Source organism: Convolutriloba macropyga, chromosome 7, assembly GCF_964194025.1.
Source record: "Convolutriloba macropyga chromosome 7, txConMacr16.3, whole genome shotgun sequence".
Taxonomy (NCBI): Eukaryota; Metazoa; Xenacoelomorpha; order Acoela; family Convolutidae; genus Convolutriloba; species Convolutriloba macropyga.
Genome location: NC_134474.1, coordinates 58,267,797 through 58,287,729, shown reverse-complemented (window position 1 = coordinate 58,287,729; position 19,933 = coordinate 58,267,797). Strand labels below are relative to the sequence as shown.

Here is a 19,933-nt window from a genome sequence, read left to right as displayed (position 1 = left end):
GGTTACAACGTTTGTGCTTTTATCCATTTTAGGAAGATCAATGGTAAAATAGACCAAGTGAGGCAGGTGTTGGAGATGAAACATGGTGGTGGTGGAGGTGACCAGCAACAAGCTAGATTACTAGAGAGCAGTAACGAAAGATACGAAGCCATCGACAAATGGATGGGAGAAATGTCATCAATACTTGATACTGTAACTCAACTCAAACTTAACTGATAGCTGTTCGTGCCAACATGCGTTTTCAATTTTAAAAACAACTATCTCGATTTTCTGATACTTATCACGTTAATGAATATGCTCGAACCCAGCAGTTCTAACTTGAACGCTCCGATTTGACCTCATTCGAAAAGTATCCGAATAACTGATTGGCAACTTAAAGTCTTGATTGGTGGATCCTAATTTTCAGCTATTACTAGCGTATTCACATCGATATCAGTTTGATGAACAAAATAAAGAATTGGTATTAGTTTCCTGTGAAGAATTTGAGCCTCATAATGTCTAATTTATCCGACTCTTGATCTGTGTTTAAAAAAAGACTTCGAACTTGGGAAAACTTTAAATTTCTGGAATATTTATGCTGGATAGTTGCAACTAGTCGGTTGTTGTTGATTTATATCAATTTTGATTTTTTCCGATGAACTCTGAAACTATCTTGAAGACTCAATTGAATAGATATTAATTAAATTTTTAAATTCATTTTTGTTTCAATTTGTGGCTGACAAAAGTTCGTGATCGACAGGTTTCACTGTTAATGAATAAGGGCTGCAAGAGACCACTGTCAAAAGGTTGACAGTGTTGTTAAATAACTTATCAATTAGCATATATCAACATTCCACTCAGTGAGACAGATACTTTGTTTTTAAGTTTCTGAGGCGCTTGTACTAACTGACCTCACAAACCCGAAAAAGCAAGTGTTTTTCAATTTTTCTGATAGTTGACAAATTTGATGCTCTTGTAGGATTTAGCTCCTGCTTTCTGGTGCAGAAGTAGGGGATATGAAAAATCAAATCAAATCAAAAGTGTGTGAACAAAGGCGTTCATTCCAGTTAGAAGATGGCGCATTCTTGAAGAATCACTACTGATTTCACCAGAAGGTACCTTGATATTTTACCGCACAATGGGAGGGGGATAGAGTTAAGATCTGTAGGAGCCAAATAAATTGAATGATGATCTTGCAGAATTATTGCCTCAATTTTGAAGCTCAACTATTATGTCACCCAATGAGAGGGGACGTTGTACATTAATTGATTCTTCTCGACTCACGCAATGAGAGGGGAGTTGAACAAATTGCCTGAGTAAACGAAATAAGAAAGCATTTGATGAAATTAAAGAACAGGGGGGACGGTAAACACAATTAGGAGAAGGTTGATTTATATTAACCATGTCAGCAATAAAGTAAGAAATATCACGAATCTAGAAGAAGAGCAGGAAAGCTGTTCTAATTAAGATTTTAAAATGTCAGTCTAAAAATCCTATAGTGCTGTATTAGTTCAACATGGTATTTTAGTGATTTGCAAAGGGATTCAGCAGATATTATTCAAAACAGGCATTGCGATAGTTCAATTTTTTGACAAATTTGAATTCAATAAGAAAGAATATTCGGAAGTTGATGCATCAATTAGACAGCACTGTCAAAGTAAAGACGCGAATTATTTTTTCCATTTAAAAACAAATTTGCTTTATTAGAATGGTTATTCAGTGTTTTGCTCTGCTTTTGTTTTGTTTACTTTAAGAGACTATACTGTTCAAAATAGATGTTCTGAAACTAGTGGGAGACAGCAGAGTTGCTGTTCTTGGCTTAGACATTTCATTGATTTTTCGAATTTAATCATGCCCCAACATTTTTGTTCAGCCTCTTTTAAATTATTTTTCTGCTCCTGTTAAAGAAAAACAGTTCCGTTTGGTGAATGAACAGCAGTAAAACTCAGAAAAGAAGCGTAAAGTTACGCGCTTGTAATCAAATCGTCATTTGATTAATTGCTCTCAAACAATGTTTTTTGCAAGCATTTCATTCATACCGATCTTTATAATAAACAAAATTCGGAATTTTTTGACATTCGGCTGAAAAACGACTTTTCGTGAAATTCAATAAGAAACGGGATAACTGGTAAATAACAGGTGCAGTAAGTCGTTGATCAGGTTAACTGAGCCTAATTCTTCTCTAAGTATCTGTTTCACCGAAAGTGCCTGACGGAATAATTCGTATTATGCTCAATTTATGAAGTTTTAACCCTCATTACACCTCACCTTCAACTTCCTCCCAGCACCCCACCGAACTGTGATGAAAAGTAATTATTCATGGCGAAACAAGTAACTTTGTGTAATTTGAATACCCGATATCCCGTGAAAAACGCCCCTCCATCCATTACATCCCTTATTGACCCTACACACTGTTCTTCCCCGCAAAGTAGGGGAAGAATGCCCCTAAATTAAACAAGCTGGTAATAACATAACCAAGCCCTCATCAGGCGTTTCAGAGCAACGTGTAGGGTGTTAGTCCATCGCCCCGTTGTTATGAGCATCGTCATCATCGAGCAAGGATCAAACTCGGATGCAAAAACATGTTTTTGAGGACTTTAACAACTCAGTTGCTCGTAACTATTGACATGTTCTCTCTATGATTTTACCATGAGTGTTCCAATTTTTTTTCTCCATTTGTTGTTCTAACATTTTTGCAGAATGGGTGAATATATCTGGCAGGCTGGTTTTTTTCTTTTTTTCAATCAAATTTTCAGTTTTTGTTTACGCATCGTACAGAAAAAGACATAATTTTGTAGCCCGCAGAGGCTAGTTTTGATTTTTGTAAAAACTAAAATTTTATTGCAGTTTCAAAAGAGGGCGAGCTGTTTAAAATGAAAAATCGTTAAATTGAAGGAAAACTGGAGGAGGAAACTTTTTGTGGCGTGGGGGATAGAGGTAAAGTTGAGGAGGATATTAAATTATTTTACTATAAATGCTAGAAAAATTGCCATTAAATTAACTAACAAGTTAAATTCGATTCAAATAATTTGCCCGAAAAAAACAGAAAATTTCTTTTAGAATTTCAGAAGATTTCAGAATTCAAAGACAAAATACTGTAAGAGTTTTACAATTATATGAAAGAAATAATGAAAAACACGAAAAAAAACAACAAAGCTGAAATTTTTCCATTATTTTTTATTTCTACTCCGAGCTCAAAAATTGTTTCGCTTAGAAATTGGAACATAATTACAGCTTTTTTGAATTAAGAAAGAGAAAGATGAAAAGCTTTTTTTAAATTAACAATTTTTCCGTAAAACTGTCTGGTTGATTTAAATCATTTTCGATTAATTGTTAAAAAATGGGAAATTCTAGACGAGAACTACAGAAAGCAAAATGCGATGTAAAAGCAGGAAAATTTGTTTGCTTTTTATTTCATCTTCTGATGATTGTTCCTTATGCCTCACGTGACTTTGCAATACAAACTTTTCATTGGCCTTTAATTGACCACACACTTAAGTCTTCAGGAAGGGTGTAAAAACAAGATGATATCAAGAACATTCTGGCCTTAACTAAAAGTTGGAAAATTGAGTCAGGATAAGAAGCAAACCATATTTTTCTCTGAAATTTTTTGCCAGAATATGTTATTAATTGCAACCCTTCCATTTTGTAAACCTCTATTTTACGTTTTAATAAAACATGAAATAACTGATTCCTGGAAATTGTCCAATTGGAATTGTTTTCGTAAGCTATATTCAATGCTATATTCAGTAACAGGTAAGAAAACCTTTGGAGGAAGAAAATTGTTTACACTTATCAGTCCCCTAACTTCAGATTTATATTCACTTTCATGTTTGTGCTGTTGGAATGGTCTCATTCTAATTAGCTGTCTTGTTTTTCGGATATTCAATAGGAGTTTTCTTTATCATTTCCTTTCCAATAAGAAGAATGCGTAAAGCTTCATATTGAGGTAGAAAATTTCCTTCCGAATTGTTGAGGAATAGTTACTAAAAGCAGTTCATCCAGTCAATTAATTCTCCTTAATCACGATATTCAACCAAATTGACTGTACTTTTTCAATCTACATATAGAAGAACACAAAAGAGGCTTTTAAGAAAGAAGAGTGACATTATCTTTGTCAGAATTGCATCAGTTTTTACAACTTTTGCTTGTTTGAGCTGAAAACATACTCTCTACAGTTGATTTGAGTTTGATTTAATCATCAGATTACAAAATAAACTTTTTTGGACTAGTGAAAATACAACAAAGTCAGTATTGCAGTCCGAAAAATGTAAGAAAACTTCATTTTCTTAGCATTTTCCATTTGTCACGTAAATTTGTATTATGAAACGTTTTTGTTTCGTTTTGATTTGAATTGCTCTGATTTGGAAAATGTCCTGTTGAATAATTTAATCGAAAATAACTTCAAACAGATTCTTTTTGTGCAATAGATGCTCTAATCATGTAGAAGGAAAAAGAAAAACGTTTGCTGTTTACGGTTGGAAAACAAATGAGGAGAACAAAAATTCATGATATAGAAGAAACTTCTTTCCTCTTTGTTGCCTCGGACTCAATTAAAATATTCTGTACAGATAGCTCAACAGACATTATAATCATGTAGAGACAATCACAAAATTGCACGCTGAATTTTCGTATCTGTGAGAAAAATTGCCTCTTTCAATAAGGAATTTGATGCGGAATAGCCGAAAGTTGGGAATGTTTGGGCGAATTTGATAGATATTTTGTTTCTCATACACTACCTTATGGAGTGATCACAAAAACTTGATCCTTCTAGATCTAAAATCAGCAACTTCGGTATGAATTCTGATGACAAAAAATGCAATTATGTAGCCAATAAAGGTTTCGCTCCACTTCGTTGTGCGGCACTTATTAATACATGGAGTGCAGATTACATTTGCTAATTAATACATTTGCAAATATTGCAGGGGACCTCAAAGATAATTGTAATCTTTTTGTATCTTCGATTTCCAGAAAACCCCAACTTTTCGAGAGACGCTCTACAAAGCAGATTAAGAACGTATCAATTGCGAATTTTGGTATTTTGATGATGCGAAGTATCACCTGCAAATAATTGCGAAATGATTGCTTTTAGGTAAGTTATTTGGGTTCCGTTGCTCAAGAAAATTTTCTAGAGGCAGATGTACATTTCGCAAGTCACAAATTGAATCTTAGCTTTTCTGAAATAGAATCCAAACACGGAAGAGACGTATTAACTAGTAATTTATACACATACCAATTTACCAATGATTTCATGTACTTGCATTCTGTGCGTTTTTGGAAACGCCGAGTTTTTCTCTTTTTCATTTCCCAGGAAACAGTTCCGAAAACAGCAAGTTGTTCAGCAAGTCAAATACGTCGATAAGATTCTCTGTCCATTTATTGAGCCACTAGATCCAGGTTCTCAGCCAAATAATTGCATGTGATCTCTTATGATCTGTTGCCAACATTAACAACATGTAACTTACTGGACACAAATAAATGAACACCTACTTCAACAATGTCTAAAGATACGGATTTTGTAGAGATTCACAATGAATATACTAAAAATCCTCATCTAATGTTTTAATACTCCTTGTTACTAACATATGCTTCTAGAAGACTGACGCGTTACGTAAAGCATTATTCGTTTATCATACCATGGTCCGTATGTTCTTTGCGCGCAGATTTTGATAGAATAGAAAACAGTCAAAAGCAATTATTTATGTATAGCAAAAACAAAAAATTACATTCACCTACACACACGTACAGTTTATAAACTACTGTTCGCTAGCTGCAGTTTTTCAATACAGATTGTTTATTCATCGACGCTGGTCAAAAAAGTTTCAAATTTGTTCAGCGCTGAATAATGTTGGACACGTTTATTGACAACTTGAAGCATCCAGGCTCAACCAAAGCCACCAACTGGGTTGACAAGTTGAACTTCCAGCTGACAACTATTACATTCTTCTCCTTGGCTCTCCTCAGCACTCTCAAGTCATACGTTGGAGACCCGATTGATTGCTGGACCCCGGAGTACTTCACCAGTAAGTTTGATTCCAGACTATTTTTTTGGTTATCAGTTAGGCAGGATACTTGTTCAAACTTTTTTCGAAGAACATAGGAGGAACTATATGTGAGGTTACCATTGTTAAAGCATTTGGAAATATTGTAGCTCCTATTACTTAGAGCGGTCGTAATAAATTTCATTAAGTGGACAAATATAAAACATAAAATATATAAAATATAAAAATATAAGAAAATTCAAGAACCCTTCGATTTATCTTTTTTTGTCTAATAAAATAGTGAAAAAGTGATTCGGAAATTTCTGAAGATACTGAAACACTTCAGTAGTCCAAAAGTAAATAGAAATCTTATTTTCAACGCTAACGATCCAAAAAATTTTAAGTTTTTGTTGATTCACATTTTCTGAGAAAATCTGGTTCTTTCCGTGCATTAATGCTACGTGAAACGCCCAATGTTCTGTGACATTTTTGATAAAAAATATTTACATTGCTGTATAAAACGGTTTCAGTTTTTTTTTGAAATAATTTTTTCGCTATTTGTGTATCATCTATTCTCGGCGCTTTCAATTCTCGTGTGGTAAAGTCTTATTCTGACCGCTTAAGAAAGTTAGCATCGTATATTGATTTTCATTTCAGACACCTAACACATAGACAAGGTCGAAAAAAGTTGGTAACGGACAACTATTCTGATTTATTTTATTTAAAATTCACGTGAAATTTAATTACATTTTTATCGACATTATTAAAATTTCTTTTATCATGACACTGATAGCACAAGTCACTTGGGGAAGTTTTTAAATTTTTTTTGTAAGAACATAAAGAGTGGCAAGATTCAGCGTCGGTGATAGCGTTCCAGATTGCACAAGTAAACAGAAAGTGAATAGTTTACACATCCGGATAAAATCTGCTTTTTCCAAACCAACTGATTTCTTGAATTCTGATTATTCGCAAAAGTTTTTGCTAAATTCTTTCAATTTAAGTGCCATAAATTCAAGAAACTTAACAATGGACGTGTTTTTAAGCATCAGGAGATCTTCACCAGCATCCTAAAAGAGTTACAAAAATGTCAGTGAAGCGACTAACTTGAAAAGAAAATAGGTCAATGTTCTACCCAGTTTCATGTATTGTTTCGTATGTGTCAAGCCTTATTCAAAACTTTTTGGACGAGTCTGGTTGCACGATTCGTAAGGTATCGTATCTATGGGGAGCAATTATGCTCTCAAAAATGAATAATCTGACATGCGGTGGTTGATAAGAAAGGAAGCAGACTTCTGCAAATGCACGGTAGATTGAAAACCATAATTCTGCTCCGATGCGAAACAAAATTATTATCATTATTATGTTGACATGATTTAGCTCAGTGGATCCAGTACGTTGACAACATCTGCTGGATGAGGAACACTTACTTTATTCCGGATGACATGTCAGTTGGGGAGGCTAGGGATGACCTCAACATAGACTGGGAACTTACATACTATCAATGGGTGCCAATCATACTAGGTAGTCACTTTTAAATCAATTATCACTGACTTGACCACTAATTATAAGATATTTCAAATCAGTGACCCGGGTCGCAGTGTCAGTATAGTGAAAACCCCTAAAAATGTAATAATTGAAATTGTCGCAAATGCGGTTATTTATTTGTAAAGGGTCAGCATGTCCACAATAAGGACAATATTGTGATCAAGAAGCTAAACGACAATTAAGGGAAATTACTAGTGTACTGTAACATTTTACAGTACACTAGTAATTTCCCTTAATTGTCTAGCTCAAAAGAACGAATTTAAACATCAATTTTTAGACTAGCTTGTCCTCATATGCTGACTGTCAACTGTAAATTATCTTGAAGTAGGTGCACCACAAATTCGAGATCAACCAAGCGGGTTTTTTTACTGTTCTTTCGCAACGAAGGAACATGAAGAATTGTGAAAGCTTAACCTTTTTAAAATCAACCAAAAATTTATTAATACCGGAAAAATAAATTGTCGGAAAGTTCTGTGCTTCATACTTTTTGTTTTTTATATTTCAGGACTGATGGCTCTGACCTTCTACGTACCCAACTTCTTCTGGCATGCGACTATGAAACACACAATCAACATCAACTCATACGTCGAGAGATTTAGAGAAAAGTACTCTTGCACAACAATAATCCTTCGTAGATTGTTTTTTTACCTAAGTTAGCTTTTTTACTTAAAATTAAAGTATTTCCTCCTGAACTTTTTCAAGCATTGGAGCGCTTTCTAAGCAATAGCGGTCTGTTCTCGGGTATTGGTACTGTATAAGAAAAATTCGTCGAAGTTTGATAATTTTTACGTTTTCGGGATTTTAAAAACGGCGGTCAATTTTTTCTATGTCTACTTTGTTATACAATTAAACGAACTGTAATTAATAAGATTATTAACCGAGGTCTTGAAAATTTGAAAGATGAAGCTTTCATTTCAGATGTCCGTAAAGAATTTTTTAAGTATCGTTGGTTATAATTCACCTTTTGGTTATAATTTTAATTATTTTTTAAAGCGTCAATTCTTTTTAAGAGAGAACGAGACCAACGTGCGCTTGATGTACCAGACTTTCGATTCAGCCTCCAAGACACTAGATCACTACCTACGTCAGAGATTCCTGCAAAACGAGCATCTTCGTCTGAGACCATCGAGCTGTCACAACTTTAATGTATTCCGAACATACCATCACAACCGGATATCTATAATATACATTGTTATCAAATTACTCTACATCATAATAGCAGTTATGGACTTATGGTTCTTATCACTATTTTTTGGGCATGAGTTTTACTACTTCGGTGTTACAGTGTCGAAACTGCTGATCAAAAACGGCGCTAAGGAAAAAATGGTGACGTCACTCTTTCCCAAAATCACTCTGTGTGATTTCTTTGTTCGTGAGAAGGGCAATGTTAAAACATACACTGTCATGTGTGTTCTGACAATCAATTTGTTCACGGAAAAGATATTCTTGATTGTGTGGACTATCTTGGTGGCTAACATCATTTTGACAACCATCAACTTCAGTAAGTAATAAGAGAGTATAGCCTAACGGGTTGGCCACTATGAACCTTTCCTTGGCAACCATATCCGAGTCATGCATGGAAGTTTTGGTAATTTGGCAACCATATACCTGACAATGAAATATTAAGCCACAAAAACATATTTTTGCTGTGGATAACAGAGATAACAGCTTCAATTTGCCTTAAATCGAATGATTTAGAAATCAATTTATTTCTTTAAATAAGTGTTAATTAGCGTTTCTTTTCTTAAACTGCAAATTTGGCCTTTTCGTTCCGACTCCATTATAAGGGGGGGGGGGGGTGGAGGGATGGAGGGAGGGAGGGAGGAACTATATACTCAAATGAGTTTTTTTCGTTCAGTCATTTTTCGCCGATCGATATATTCACTGTACAGGTTTGTGCGTAGTATCATTAGAAAGCTTGTCGAGCGTAGTTTTGAAGTTGGGATTTTTTTGAATTTCAAATTTTCCCAGGAGTTACGGAGGTTTATAGGTCTGTGAATGTCAGCCTAACTTTCGTTGTTTTGTTCACAATTTTCGTAAAGCTGCAATAGCATGACAACTCTTCTCCTTATCGTGGAAGTTTCTAAATGAAAAAAAATTTCGGACTGTTATTTTGGGCTCTATATTTTTTTTAAAATACCTTTGCTTTTTTGTTTTTTTTTGTACCTATTAGTCACAGGACATAATCACTTCAAATCAAAGCTCACTTATAAACAGATCAATTTACGTGCACATAAAGGCCATTGAACATACATGATAATCCAAGCCGAAAGCAGATCCGAGTCATGCATGGAAGTTTTGGTAATTTTGCAACCATATAACCTGATAATGAAATATTATACCACAAAAACATATTTTTGCTGTGGATAACAGAGATAACAGCTTGAATTTGCCTTAAATCGAATGATTTAGAAATCAATTTATTTTTTTAAATAAGTGTTAATTAGCGTTTGTTTTCTTAAACTGCAAATTTGGCCTTTTCGTTCCGACTCCATTATAAGGGGGGGGGGGGGGTGGAGGGATGGATGGAGGGAGGAAGGAACTATATACTCAAATGAGTTTTTTTTCGCTCAGTCATTTTTCGCCGTTCTATATATTCACTGTACAGGTTTGTGCGTAGTATCATTAGAAAGCTTGTAGAGTGTAGTTTTGAAATTGGGATTTTTTTGATTTTCAAATTTTCCCAGGAGTTACGGAGGTTTATAGGTCTGTGAATGTCAGCCTAACTTTCGTTGTTTTGTTCACAATTTTCGTAAAGCTGCAATAGCATGATAACTCTTCTCCTTATCGTGGAAGTTTCTAAATGAAAAAAAATTTCGGACTGTTATTTTGGGCTCTATATTTTTTTTAAAATACCTTTGCTTTTTTGTTTTTTTTGTACCTATTAGTCACAGGACATAATCACTTCAAATCAAAGCTCACTTATAAACAGATCAATTTACGTGCACATAAAGGCCATTGAACATACATGATAATCCAAGCCGAAAGCAGATCCGAGTCATGCATGGAAGTTTTGGTAATTTTGCAACCATATAACCTGATAATGAAATATTATACCACAAAAACATATTTTTGCTGTGGATAACAGAGATAACAGCTTGAATTTGCCTTAAATCGAATGATTTAGAAATCAATTTATTTTTTTAAATAAGTGTTAATTAGCGTTTGTTTTCTTAAACTGCAAATTTGGCCTTTTCGTTCCGACTCCATTATAGGGGGGGGGGGTGTGGGGGGGGGGGGAGGGATGGAGGGAGGGAGGGAGGAACTATATACTCAAATGAGTTTTTTTCGTTCAGCCATTTTTCGCCGATCGATATATTCACTGTACAGGTTTGTGCGTAGTATCATTAGAAAGCTTGTCTTCGTAGTTTTGAAGTTGGGATTTTTTTGAATTTCAAATTTTCCCAGGAGTTACGGAGGTTTATAGGTCTGTGAATGTCAGCCTAACTTTCGTTGTTTTGTTCACAATTTTTGTAAAGCAGCAATAGCAGTACAAGTTTTCTCCTTATCGTGGAGCTTTCTAAATAAAAATTTTACGGACTGTAATTTTGCATTCTATATACTTTTTTTAAATACATTTGCTTTTTTTGTTTTTTTTTGTACCTATTAGTCACAGGACAGAATCACTTCAAATCAAAGCTCACTTATAAACAGATCAATTTACGTGCACATAAAGGCCATTGAACATACATGGTAATCCAAGCCGAAAGCAGGTAGTTTTTCGGGTCCAACTGCGTTTGCGTAAAATTGTTTTCGAATTTTTTGTTCTGCCTGTACTCGTTGTTATTTTGTAATTTTTTGGCTCCGTCTCACTAATGACTTGTCCAAAAGACTTCCTAAACATTGGCAAGTTTTTTAAAATCTTTTTCATTTGAAAGCTCACAGTGAAAGCTCACAGCCTATTGAAAGCTCACAGCCTATTTGAACCTTTTATTCTGCCAACTTTTAGCGTAAGCTTGTTAAAGAATGGTTTTTTCTTTTTCAAGTGAATATCAAATTAGTATTCATTGCTCTTCATATTGAAATAATGGTTTTTAAATAATTTAAATAATAAGTTTATATGACTTTTTAAATTTTTGTTGATTTTTTTCACTTTCTGTGGTTTTCTTCTGCTGTTTTGTCCGATCATCACGTTAATGAGAAGTCGTATTCTTGGCTTCGAAAGAAGGTGCAATTGATTATTTCCAGTATTATATTGAATAGATTGTGGTTTTATAGGCATCGACACCGTTTCCTCGCAAAAATCTGCTTTATTTCCGCCTGTAGTTTTCTTTTGTAGTCATATGACATCCTGGATAATGATAGGTTTCAATGGTTTCGTCTGAAATTATAAGTGGAGCAGTTGATTGATTTCAGTTGACATCTAATAGCTTTAAAAACTCTGAAGTTAATTTTTTCAAAAAATGTCAACGTATTTTCTAAATTTGACCTTTTTGTTTACTGTCTATTTGTTGCATATTCTCAATAAAGACAAGTCACATTTTTTTTCTTGAAATGCAAGTCATTTAGTTTACTTTATTTTTTATCGGATATTATTTTTTACTTTTTGCTTAGTCTTTTTTTAATAATAAAATAGATAGAAATTGAGTTTTGGTTATAAGTAATGCCTGTCCTTTTTTCATTTGATTTTGGTGATTGGCTTGTCTCTTACTCATTTTAATGTTAGGAATCATCAACCTTCTCATGCGTGATTGTTTAATTTGTCTATTGATTGGAGATTAAAGCGATTGAAAATGTTTACACCTGTTTTATTCGATAAAAAACTGATTTTTCTGAAAGTTTTCTATCTCTTCCTCATTTGTCGGACAATTAAGTCAAAAACGTGTTTAAGCGTGGTCGGAACATTTTATGCAAAAGCACATTTCGGATCCTCCTTGTTTTTGTTTATGTCTAATTGACAAGTTGTTAAAAGCTATCGAGGAAAACAGAATGTAAACTTACTCGACTAAAGTTCCTCGCATTTTGTACGTTTTGTGGCTCAATGAAAAATCTTTGCCCAGGAATGTTTCTAGCTTTTTTGTTGCACAAATTACTATTAAAAATGCTTCATTTAGTCAACTTTTAAACAAACAAGGAAACAATCTACTTTGGATCTTCACTTGTGAAAAGTGTTAAAACGATTAGGGGCTCAAAATTGGCAAAAAAAGCCAATCTGCCAGCTAAAGATGAGCAAAATTCGAGCTGTAGGGTTCATTGTACAGTTTGTTGATAGATTGAAGCCAAGGATCATACTTCAGTGTCAAAGTGCATAAGAGGAAGTACTCCAGCCACCGTGCTTAAACAATAAGTGGAAAAAAATTAGAAAATGTACTAGCTTAGAAGACGAGAAACTTTGCAAAAGCATCATCAACTTCGGGTCAAGTATTTTTTTTGGGTAATAAATTGTCTACTTCAACTAAAACTTCATGATTTCTTACTTGCTCACTGCTGATCTCTGCTGCTTTGCACACACTTTTCACTCTTATTGATAAACGTTGGTGGCTCTACCCATCGTTTAAAGTTGTTCAAATCAATATCAACGTCAAAACTTGCAATAGTTGGCACCACAAACATCTTTATCTTTAATGATTTGGCACGACAATATTCTGGCAAAAATATTGCTCGTTCAGGATTTTTGACACTAACGTTAATTATGTAAGATGCAAGATTATAACTGTTATATCAATAACCATAAGCATAAGGTGCTCCAAGATTCTCAAAACTCATGCGGTTATGTTGTAACATCTTGCAAGAATCGCGCAAAAAATTATAGGTTGACGCATGATTTTAAATGAATCAGGCAGCATGTTGAAAGTTCAATTTCTGGCTATAACGGGAGATCATAAAATGCAGACACATTTTAATCTAATTTCTGCCATTCAACTGTATCAACTTTACCAGAAGTGTAGACTACCGAGCTTCACATTCACTTCATATAAAGTAAAAACTTATTATAACACTGTTGAGGTAAAATAACCTAAGTAACCTAAATTAATTTGTAACGTTTTCTTTTGTACCAAACAATCAAATTACTTACAGTTTAGCTCAACTTTAGTTAGTGTGAATCGGTAACTCATTTTCAGTCTCGTGGTGCTGGCGTCTTGCCATTCCGTACAACCGAATGCATTGCGTAATCTCCTCAATCAAGCGAGCCAGCAGACGCTTTGGAGTGGAGTATGACAAACTCTCCCACAACCGGACTGCCCTTGAGAAGTTCGTGAACGAGTATCTCCGATCAGACGGCGTCTTAATTCTCAGAATGGTCGAAATCAACACAAGTAAAACAGTCGGATGTGCGTTTGTTAGATGGCTGTACTCAAAATTTATGGAAGAAGAGGTTAAGCTTATGGAACCAATGCGACCACTCGGAATCCCTAATTTTGGCCTCGGGCGTGAGGATGCTCAAGGTGCTCTATTACAACGTCAACCAGGAGCAAATGAAGGGGAGGGTGGAATTTTGGGAAAACCGGTTTGGGTTCCTAACTTTGGACAACCGACAGCGGAACCTCCTTCGTATACAGCTGCGAATGGAATACAGGGTAGGTTTTAATCATAAATAAAAGCTGCGCTGAAGAATTGGGAGAAGCTCTGAATGGCAACGTGATGTCTTTTTCTTCATCAAAATTTTTTGCTTTTTCCTGATTCTGATGCTCGCTGAGCTAGCTTTTCCCGATCAGTTTGTATGAGAGTGACAAAATAATTACCATAGCACCCATTTTTGTAGTTACTTTTTGTCAGTTTTTCACAAAATTCAAAAATATCCTCAACTAAATGGAAAGATCTTTTTTCAATGCAGAGGTAACTGGAAATTTAGAATGATATACAGTCACTGAAATTTTGTAAAATAAGAAATGGAAAACGCTTCTTTAATTTTTCTTTAATTTAGATGTAGTTCATTATTTGAATCCATCACATTTTAAAGCAGAAGACCGCCTTATCAAAGGAATAAGTCTTTGGTGTCTAATGGCACCAGAGACGTCGAACTGAGCCGACTGCAAATAAAACCAAACAAAACTTTTTGGAAAGTAAGTTGTCAAGCAGAAATTGGAACTTCTAGGCGCCTCTAGTTTCTGTAAATTTTTTTTGAATAAAAAAATCGAATTCTTTTTGATTTACCAGGATTGTGCTTTAGGGTTGAAGAATTGTTTATTTGATGGATTTTCTATCTGTTTTATAATTGGATGTGGACCAGAGACAGACCCTCAACGGTCTGCAGTTTTAAGGAACTAATTTTTAAAAATAATTGCTACTTGGTTAAAAAACTGCTCAACACCACAACAAGTTTGAGACTGATGTATATGTTTCCACAAAATGTATTAGGGCTGTGCAAATATATTGCAGCAATTTTTTAAACAAAAAGAACACCATTAGTCAAAAGTTAACCTCTTGGATATGTCAAAAATGACAAAGTTTGCTTTAAAAACCTTCTTGTGTACTTTTTTGACAAAGTACTGGAACTTAGTTATCAAAAGCAAACGAAAAATAATTTTGTCTGTAAATTTTTATGCTCTTGCTAGCCAGCCATTTTTTTCAATGAAACGTTATTGTTTTCGTTTCTAGCAAAAACAGAAGCCACTTCTATCGTTGCAAATTTCAAGAAGTGTTTTTTATAGTCTTAATAAAAAGTTTAAAACAAAAACTGTGCTCCGCATTCAAGAGTTAACCATATTAACAAGATTTCTATCGATTATTATTGAATGGTGTCAGTACAAAATACTCAAAGCCAATATACCCATAGTGACAATTTAATCAAAACACACCCAATATACTATCCGGATATTGAAACCACCAGAATCATAGTTTAGTTTAGCATAAAATTGAGTTAGTGCAATAGTGTAATGGCGTGCGGGTCATCGCGGGCCTCCGTGGGACTTGATATGAAACTATCACAACCTAAAATGTGATTGAATTTTAAGCTTAATTATTCGAAAACATGCTTGGAATATCGAGTGCTAATTTATAATCGGAGTGATGAATGAAAACATCAAAGGAAATGAATTGGGTAAATTGACACGATATGTATTTCGCCATTGTGTATTTTGTTATGTAACCTACCCGTACTTGTATAAGTACTGGGCTAGTCTAATTCCAATTCTAAGTATCAGTACTGATTCAGAGCTATGATCATAACACATTTAAGACTTGTCAGACTTGGCCAAGACTTGGCAAGTCTAACCCAAGTGCGAAAATAAAGTTCCGTACGGGGCTCGAACCGCCAATCTCCCGTTACCTACATATATCCGCCCTCCTTACTGCGCAACCGTGACTGCCGAAAGTTACTCCTTCGCCCCGTTAAACTACGCTTGAAAGACGCAAATTTCAATTAGAAGGCGAGCAAATTATATTACATGGGAGACTTGCATTTACAATTGCCCAGTACTGATTTACACTTGGAGTTCGGTACGGGTAATTGAATGCATTTTACATGGCTGTGAGCTCATTCGCCGAAACTTTTTGTAGTCTTCTGCTATTTGCTCAACTTTGCGAGAACATATTTAGACCCTTTTTGGCAATGGGTTGTCGACTCTGTTGTAGGAATTTTGAAAAGGCAATAGAAAAACTCGTTTTTTTTAGGGTTTGGAATGATTTCTTGAATTTTTGGTGTAATTGTATCTAGAAAATTGATTTTATTGCCTAAATTCTGCTATTGAATTTTAATTGACAACACCTATTTTTACTAAGTTCGAAATTGTGTCAGCTGTGTAGAAATTTGACATTATATTCAGCGACATTATATTGTAATTTGAATAATATATTCATTGCTAGTAATGTGTATATGATAGCGCCCGTTGTAGAGCGGGAAATTACTAAATTTTGACGTTTTTAATATAGACATTAGTAATTTTTTTATACATATATATATATATATATATATATATATATATATATATATATATATATATATATATATATATATATTTATATATACACATAAATACCAATATATACATAAATTATCACGTTTTATACACGCTTAAAAAACATCAAAATTGGTTATTTTTAAAAATAATTTCCCGCTCTACCACGGGAGATACAATATACACATTGCCAGCGCTTTCCCAATATAATATCACTAACAATGTTTTTCCCAAAAAAGTGACACTGATTTTCTTCAGCGTGCAATATTTCTAGATTTACAAACTGCAACCTTATCTTCACAAAATGGGGGATCTCCCTTCGCCAATGAGACAAGAATATCCGACGAACCAGACCGGCCAGGGGGAAATCTGAACACAACTATGCCAAATCCGACATTTGGCCGGCCTCCCTTGTCGCAAGTGGGCGGGACTTCGAATCAAAACCGGTCTTTGGGTCGAGAATTCAGACCTGTCCCGCCGACGCCCATAAAAAGGCCAGATGAAAGACGGAGGCTTTTGGATAGTTTCATTGACAACTGAAACGCCGCCCTCCTTTCATTTGCAACGAATTTTAAATATAATAATTGATTACTTAAAGTTGTTTTAATTTCGGAGTTTAGTATTTGAACAATAAGCAGTTTCGTTTTAAAACTATTTACATACAAATGAGAGGTACTTGCTTTAGCATTTTTGGGCTGGCGAATGACAGATTTGAATTCAAATTACGACTTGTCACGGTGAGCCAATTTGAAGCACTTATCAATCCCAGTTCTCCCATTGAGAATGTGGCGTTTAGTGCTGCACAACTTCCCGGTGCATATTAGGCTAGTGTTTTGACGTAGCAATTTGGTAATGGGTTGACGCTGACACAATGCTTTCCAGCCGACTGAGCAACTATAGCATGTATCGAACATAATGTTGAAACTCACAGCTGCGAGTTTTAAATTGCTGGACGTCCAGCTGTACTCGGCTTTTCAATGCCAGATTTTCCGATAATAAAAATCCATGTTATAGAGAATGGAAAAAAATGGCTTTTTAAAAAAAATAAACAAGGCAGCTGACTCCGCAGAAGTCTAATTGCATCTATGGCTTACATTTCGAATCGTTATGTGGTTCCCAATTTATTACCATGTTTAAATCAGAATCACATAACCGATAAGTTTAATGTGCTTAACTTGATTTAAGTTATTTTGGTATGAGATCCAGAATCCGATCTTGTAATGGATTTAATTAACAAAATTTGTGTTCCTCCTTCGAAATTATTTATTTATGCGCATTGGAGAGTACGTTAATGTCTGCTAATAACTTGCTATTAACAATTCAAAGTCTGATTATAAGTAATTTGCACGACCATTTCTAAAGCTGGACGAGATCCTGTAGAAAACAGCGTCTATGTCCTTGTGGAATTTAAACGCTTTCAAAATGATGCAAACAAGGAGCTCGATTCAGCGCGATATCGGACAGGTGGCAAGTCAAAACCTACTCTGGCTTACATATCGAATCGTTACGTGGTTCTCATTTTTTTAACCAATCAGGGGAGATTTTATCTTTAGAGTTCTTACATCGATTCATCTCCTCTAAGTAATCGCACCAGTTTTTGAGCAAAAAAGAAGGAAAAAATACATATCTCTGATTTCTTTAAATATTGGTTGCTCAATTAAAGTTCATTTTTGTGACCAGAACTCTCGAAATGCAAGTACTTTTGGGTAACGAAGAATATAGTCATCAGTTTTCAATAACGTTTGCTGGATTGGACGTCAACTTTTGTAGTGATATGATTTTTGTAAAGTTCTTGAAGCTTTAGCCAGTTTGCATTTCTAAAAAGTCACGGTATTCCATTTTTGATTTCTGAGGTATGCGTTTTGATTTTCTTTCGAATTACTAACGCTAAAAGTCAACAATTACTAAGTAAAAAGCAGGAAGCTAAGTTATTGGAAACCAGTCATCATCATGCCAAAAAAATTCATGCAAAAGTTTATTGTATGACAATTTTTTTAAAAGTTAGGATCTATCTAAATAGAGAATCTTGGTTCATAAACGATCATTGTTATCAGTTCAACCCATGCAATCACCCATGCAATCACACTCGTTTCCTTCTTGGAAATATGTTTGAGGTAAAACTTCCTGTTCTGGGCTATCAAATTTCACCCGCCACTGAGTTACAGCTAGTATGATAATGCATTAAATTTTGAGCTCCCCACTCATTGGGTGAGTCAAAAACTTATCACTTTAGATTGTCTCCGCTCCTAGATGACACACTATTCAAGGCCAACTCGCCTCTTAACTTCTGCAACAAGGATTCAAAGATTTGCTCCAGTTTCATATGTGTCTATAATCTCGCATCCTTTGCAAAGAGCATGATTGCAGACCCCCGAATTGTTGTAACAGAGACTGGTTGAGATAACCTACTGAAGGCTACCGACAACTCCGCCAGCTGCAAATTTCTGTTATCAGCCAGAGTAGCGATTCGTTTGAGGGTCTTACAAACTGTCTCTGAAAATCCTCCAAACGTTTCGAAAGCCAAAGGATTTAATTGAATTCCGACTTCACTGCAGTTCTGGGCTTACTGTTCGTACTTCCTGTCCTCAGCAGCTGACAGTGCGAAACCACTCTTCTCCGACGCATTTATAATGAGGCTTGACTGCAAGGGAGAAGTGAGGGTTATGTCTAAAGCTGCTGGTTGACCGGCCAGAAAATATTGCCCGGCCAGGAGTTATTGTCGGGTAGTAAACTTTTCTGTTCACCGATGGGAGACAAAAGAACTCCCCGCAAGCTGATATCATTTGTCTCGTATACAATCATGACGACAGATCATATCACCGCGACCATGGAATGACATTTTCTCGTTCACGTACAATTTTACACCCAGCCGATATTTGAGAGCAACACGGAACTCATTGGAAGATAGGTGTAGTCCCAGAGCTGGAATGGGGGCTTCGGATAACCAGGCAACAGACTGCGGTAGAGAAAGAGAATTTAAACGAGCTTTTTCTGTTATGGAATTTTGTTTTCCTAACAAGTTGTCGAAGGCTGAGTTATCAAGTTCCTCTCGAATTTTTCTTTGAGAGGGATATGTCATCGCATTTTCGCTGAATTCTCCAACTGCCTTAACAAATGAGATGTCTTCAGTTGGATTATGGCCTGTTAATTTTTCTACAAGAACCGAGGATTGGAAAACAGATCCAACGTATGCAGCCTGAACATGATCTGCTGATCGTCTTAGTCCTACACCGGTTTTATTGATTGGAAGGCATGCTTGGTCCCAAGAGGTGTCTGACAACAAAACTCCAAAAATACTTTCAAAGGTTGCACGCTGAACCGAATCAAATTTTCGAAGGATTTTATTTGATTCGTCCGAAGAAGAAGTGCATCGGAATGAGTAGACCATTTTGGGAGTACTAAAGCAAAAACGCAAAATACCAAGAGCACATTGAGTATCGTCTACAAAGGATAAAATGTCTAGAAGTTCCTCTAATTTTTTAACGCGTTTGACTATACAAGAGGAAACAAAAGCTTCCGATCCTATAGCAGCTCCTACTAAAATTTCAATTTCATCTACACAGTTCCTCTTGATCAAACTGTCAACTTTGG

At 35.2% G+C, this 19,933-nt stretch overlaps 2 protein-coding genes across 3 annotated transcripts in view; both read left to right on the top strand.

Moving 5' to 3' along the window:
• The window catches only part of LOC142343196 (COP9 signalosome complex subunit 2-like), a 508,192-nt gene extending 507,496 nt beyond the window's left edge, over positions 1 to 696 (top strand). For both annotated transcript variants that reach the window (XM_075394924.1, XM_075394923.1), the window contains exon 10: positions 33 to 696. In XM_075394924.1, coding sequence (XP_075251039.1) covers positions 33 to 216 — 184 coding nt within the window. In that variant the 3' untranslated portion in view covers positions 217 to 696. The remainder of the gene's footprint in view (positions 1 to 32) is intronic.
• A 4,993-nt stretch (positions 697 to 5,689) lies between these two features.
• LOC142342406 (innexin unc-9-like) lies at positions 5,690 to 16,970 on the top strand. The gene is made up of 6 exons (XM_075393724.1): positions 5,690 to 6,002; positions 7,338 to 7,481; positions 8,011 to 8,110; positions 8,516 to 9,006; positions 13,568 to 14,023; positions 16,617 to 16,970. The coding sequence occupies exons 1-6, from the start codon at positions 5,825 to 5,827 to the stop codon at positions 16,880 to 16,882; spliced, it is 1,635 nt and encodes a 544-aa protein (XP_075249839.1). The 5' UTR covers positions 5,690 to 5,824; the 3' UTR covers positions 16,883 to 16,970.
• The last annotated feature ends 2,963 nt before the right edge of the window (positions 16,971 to 19,933 follow it).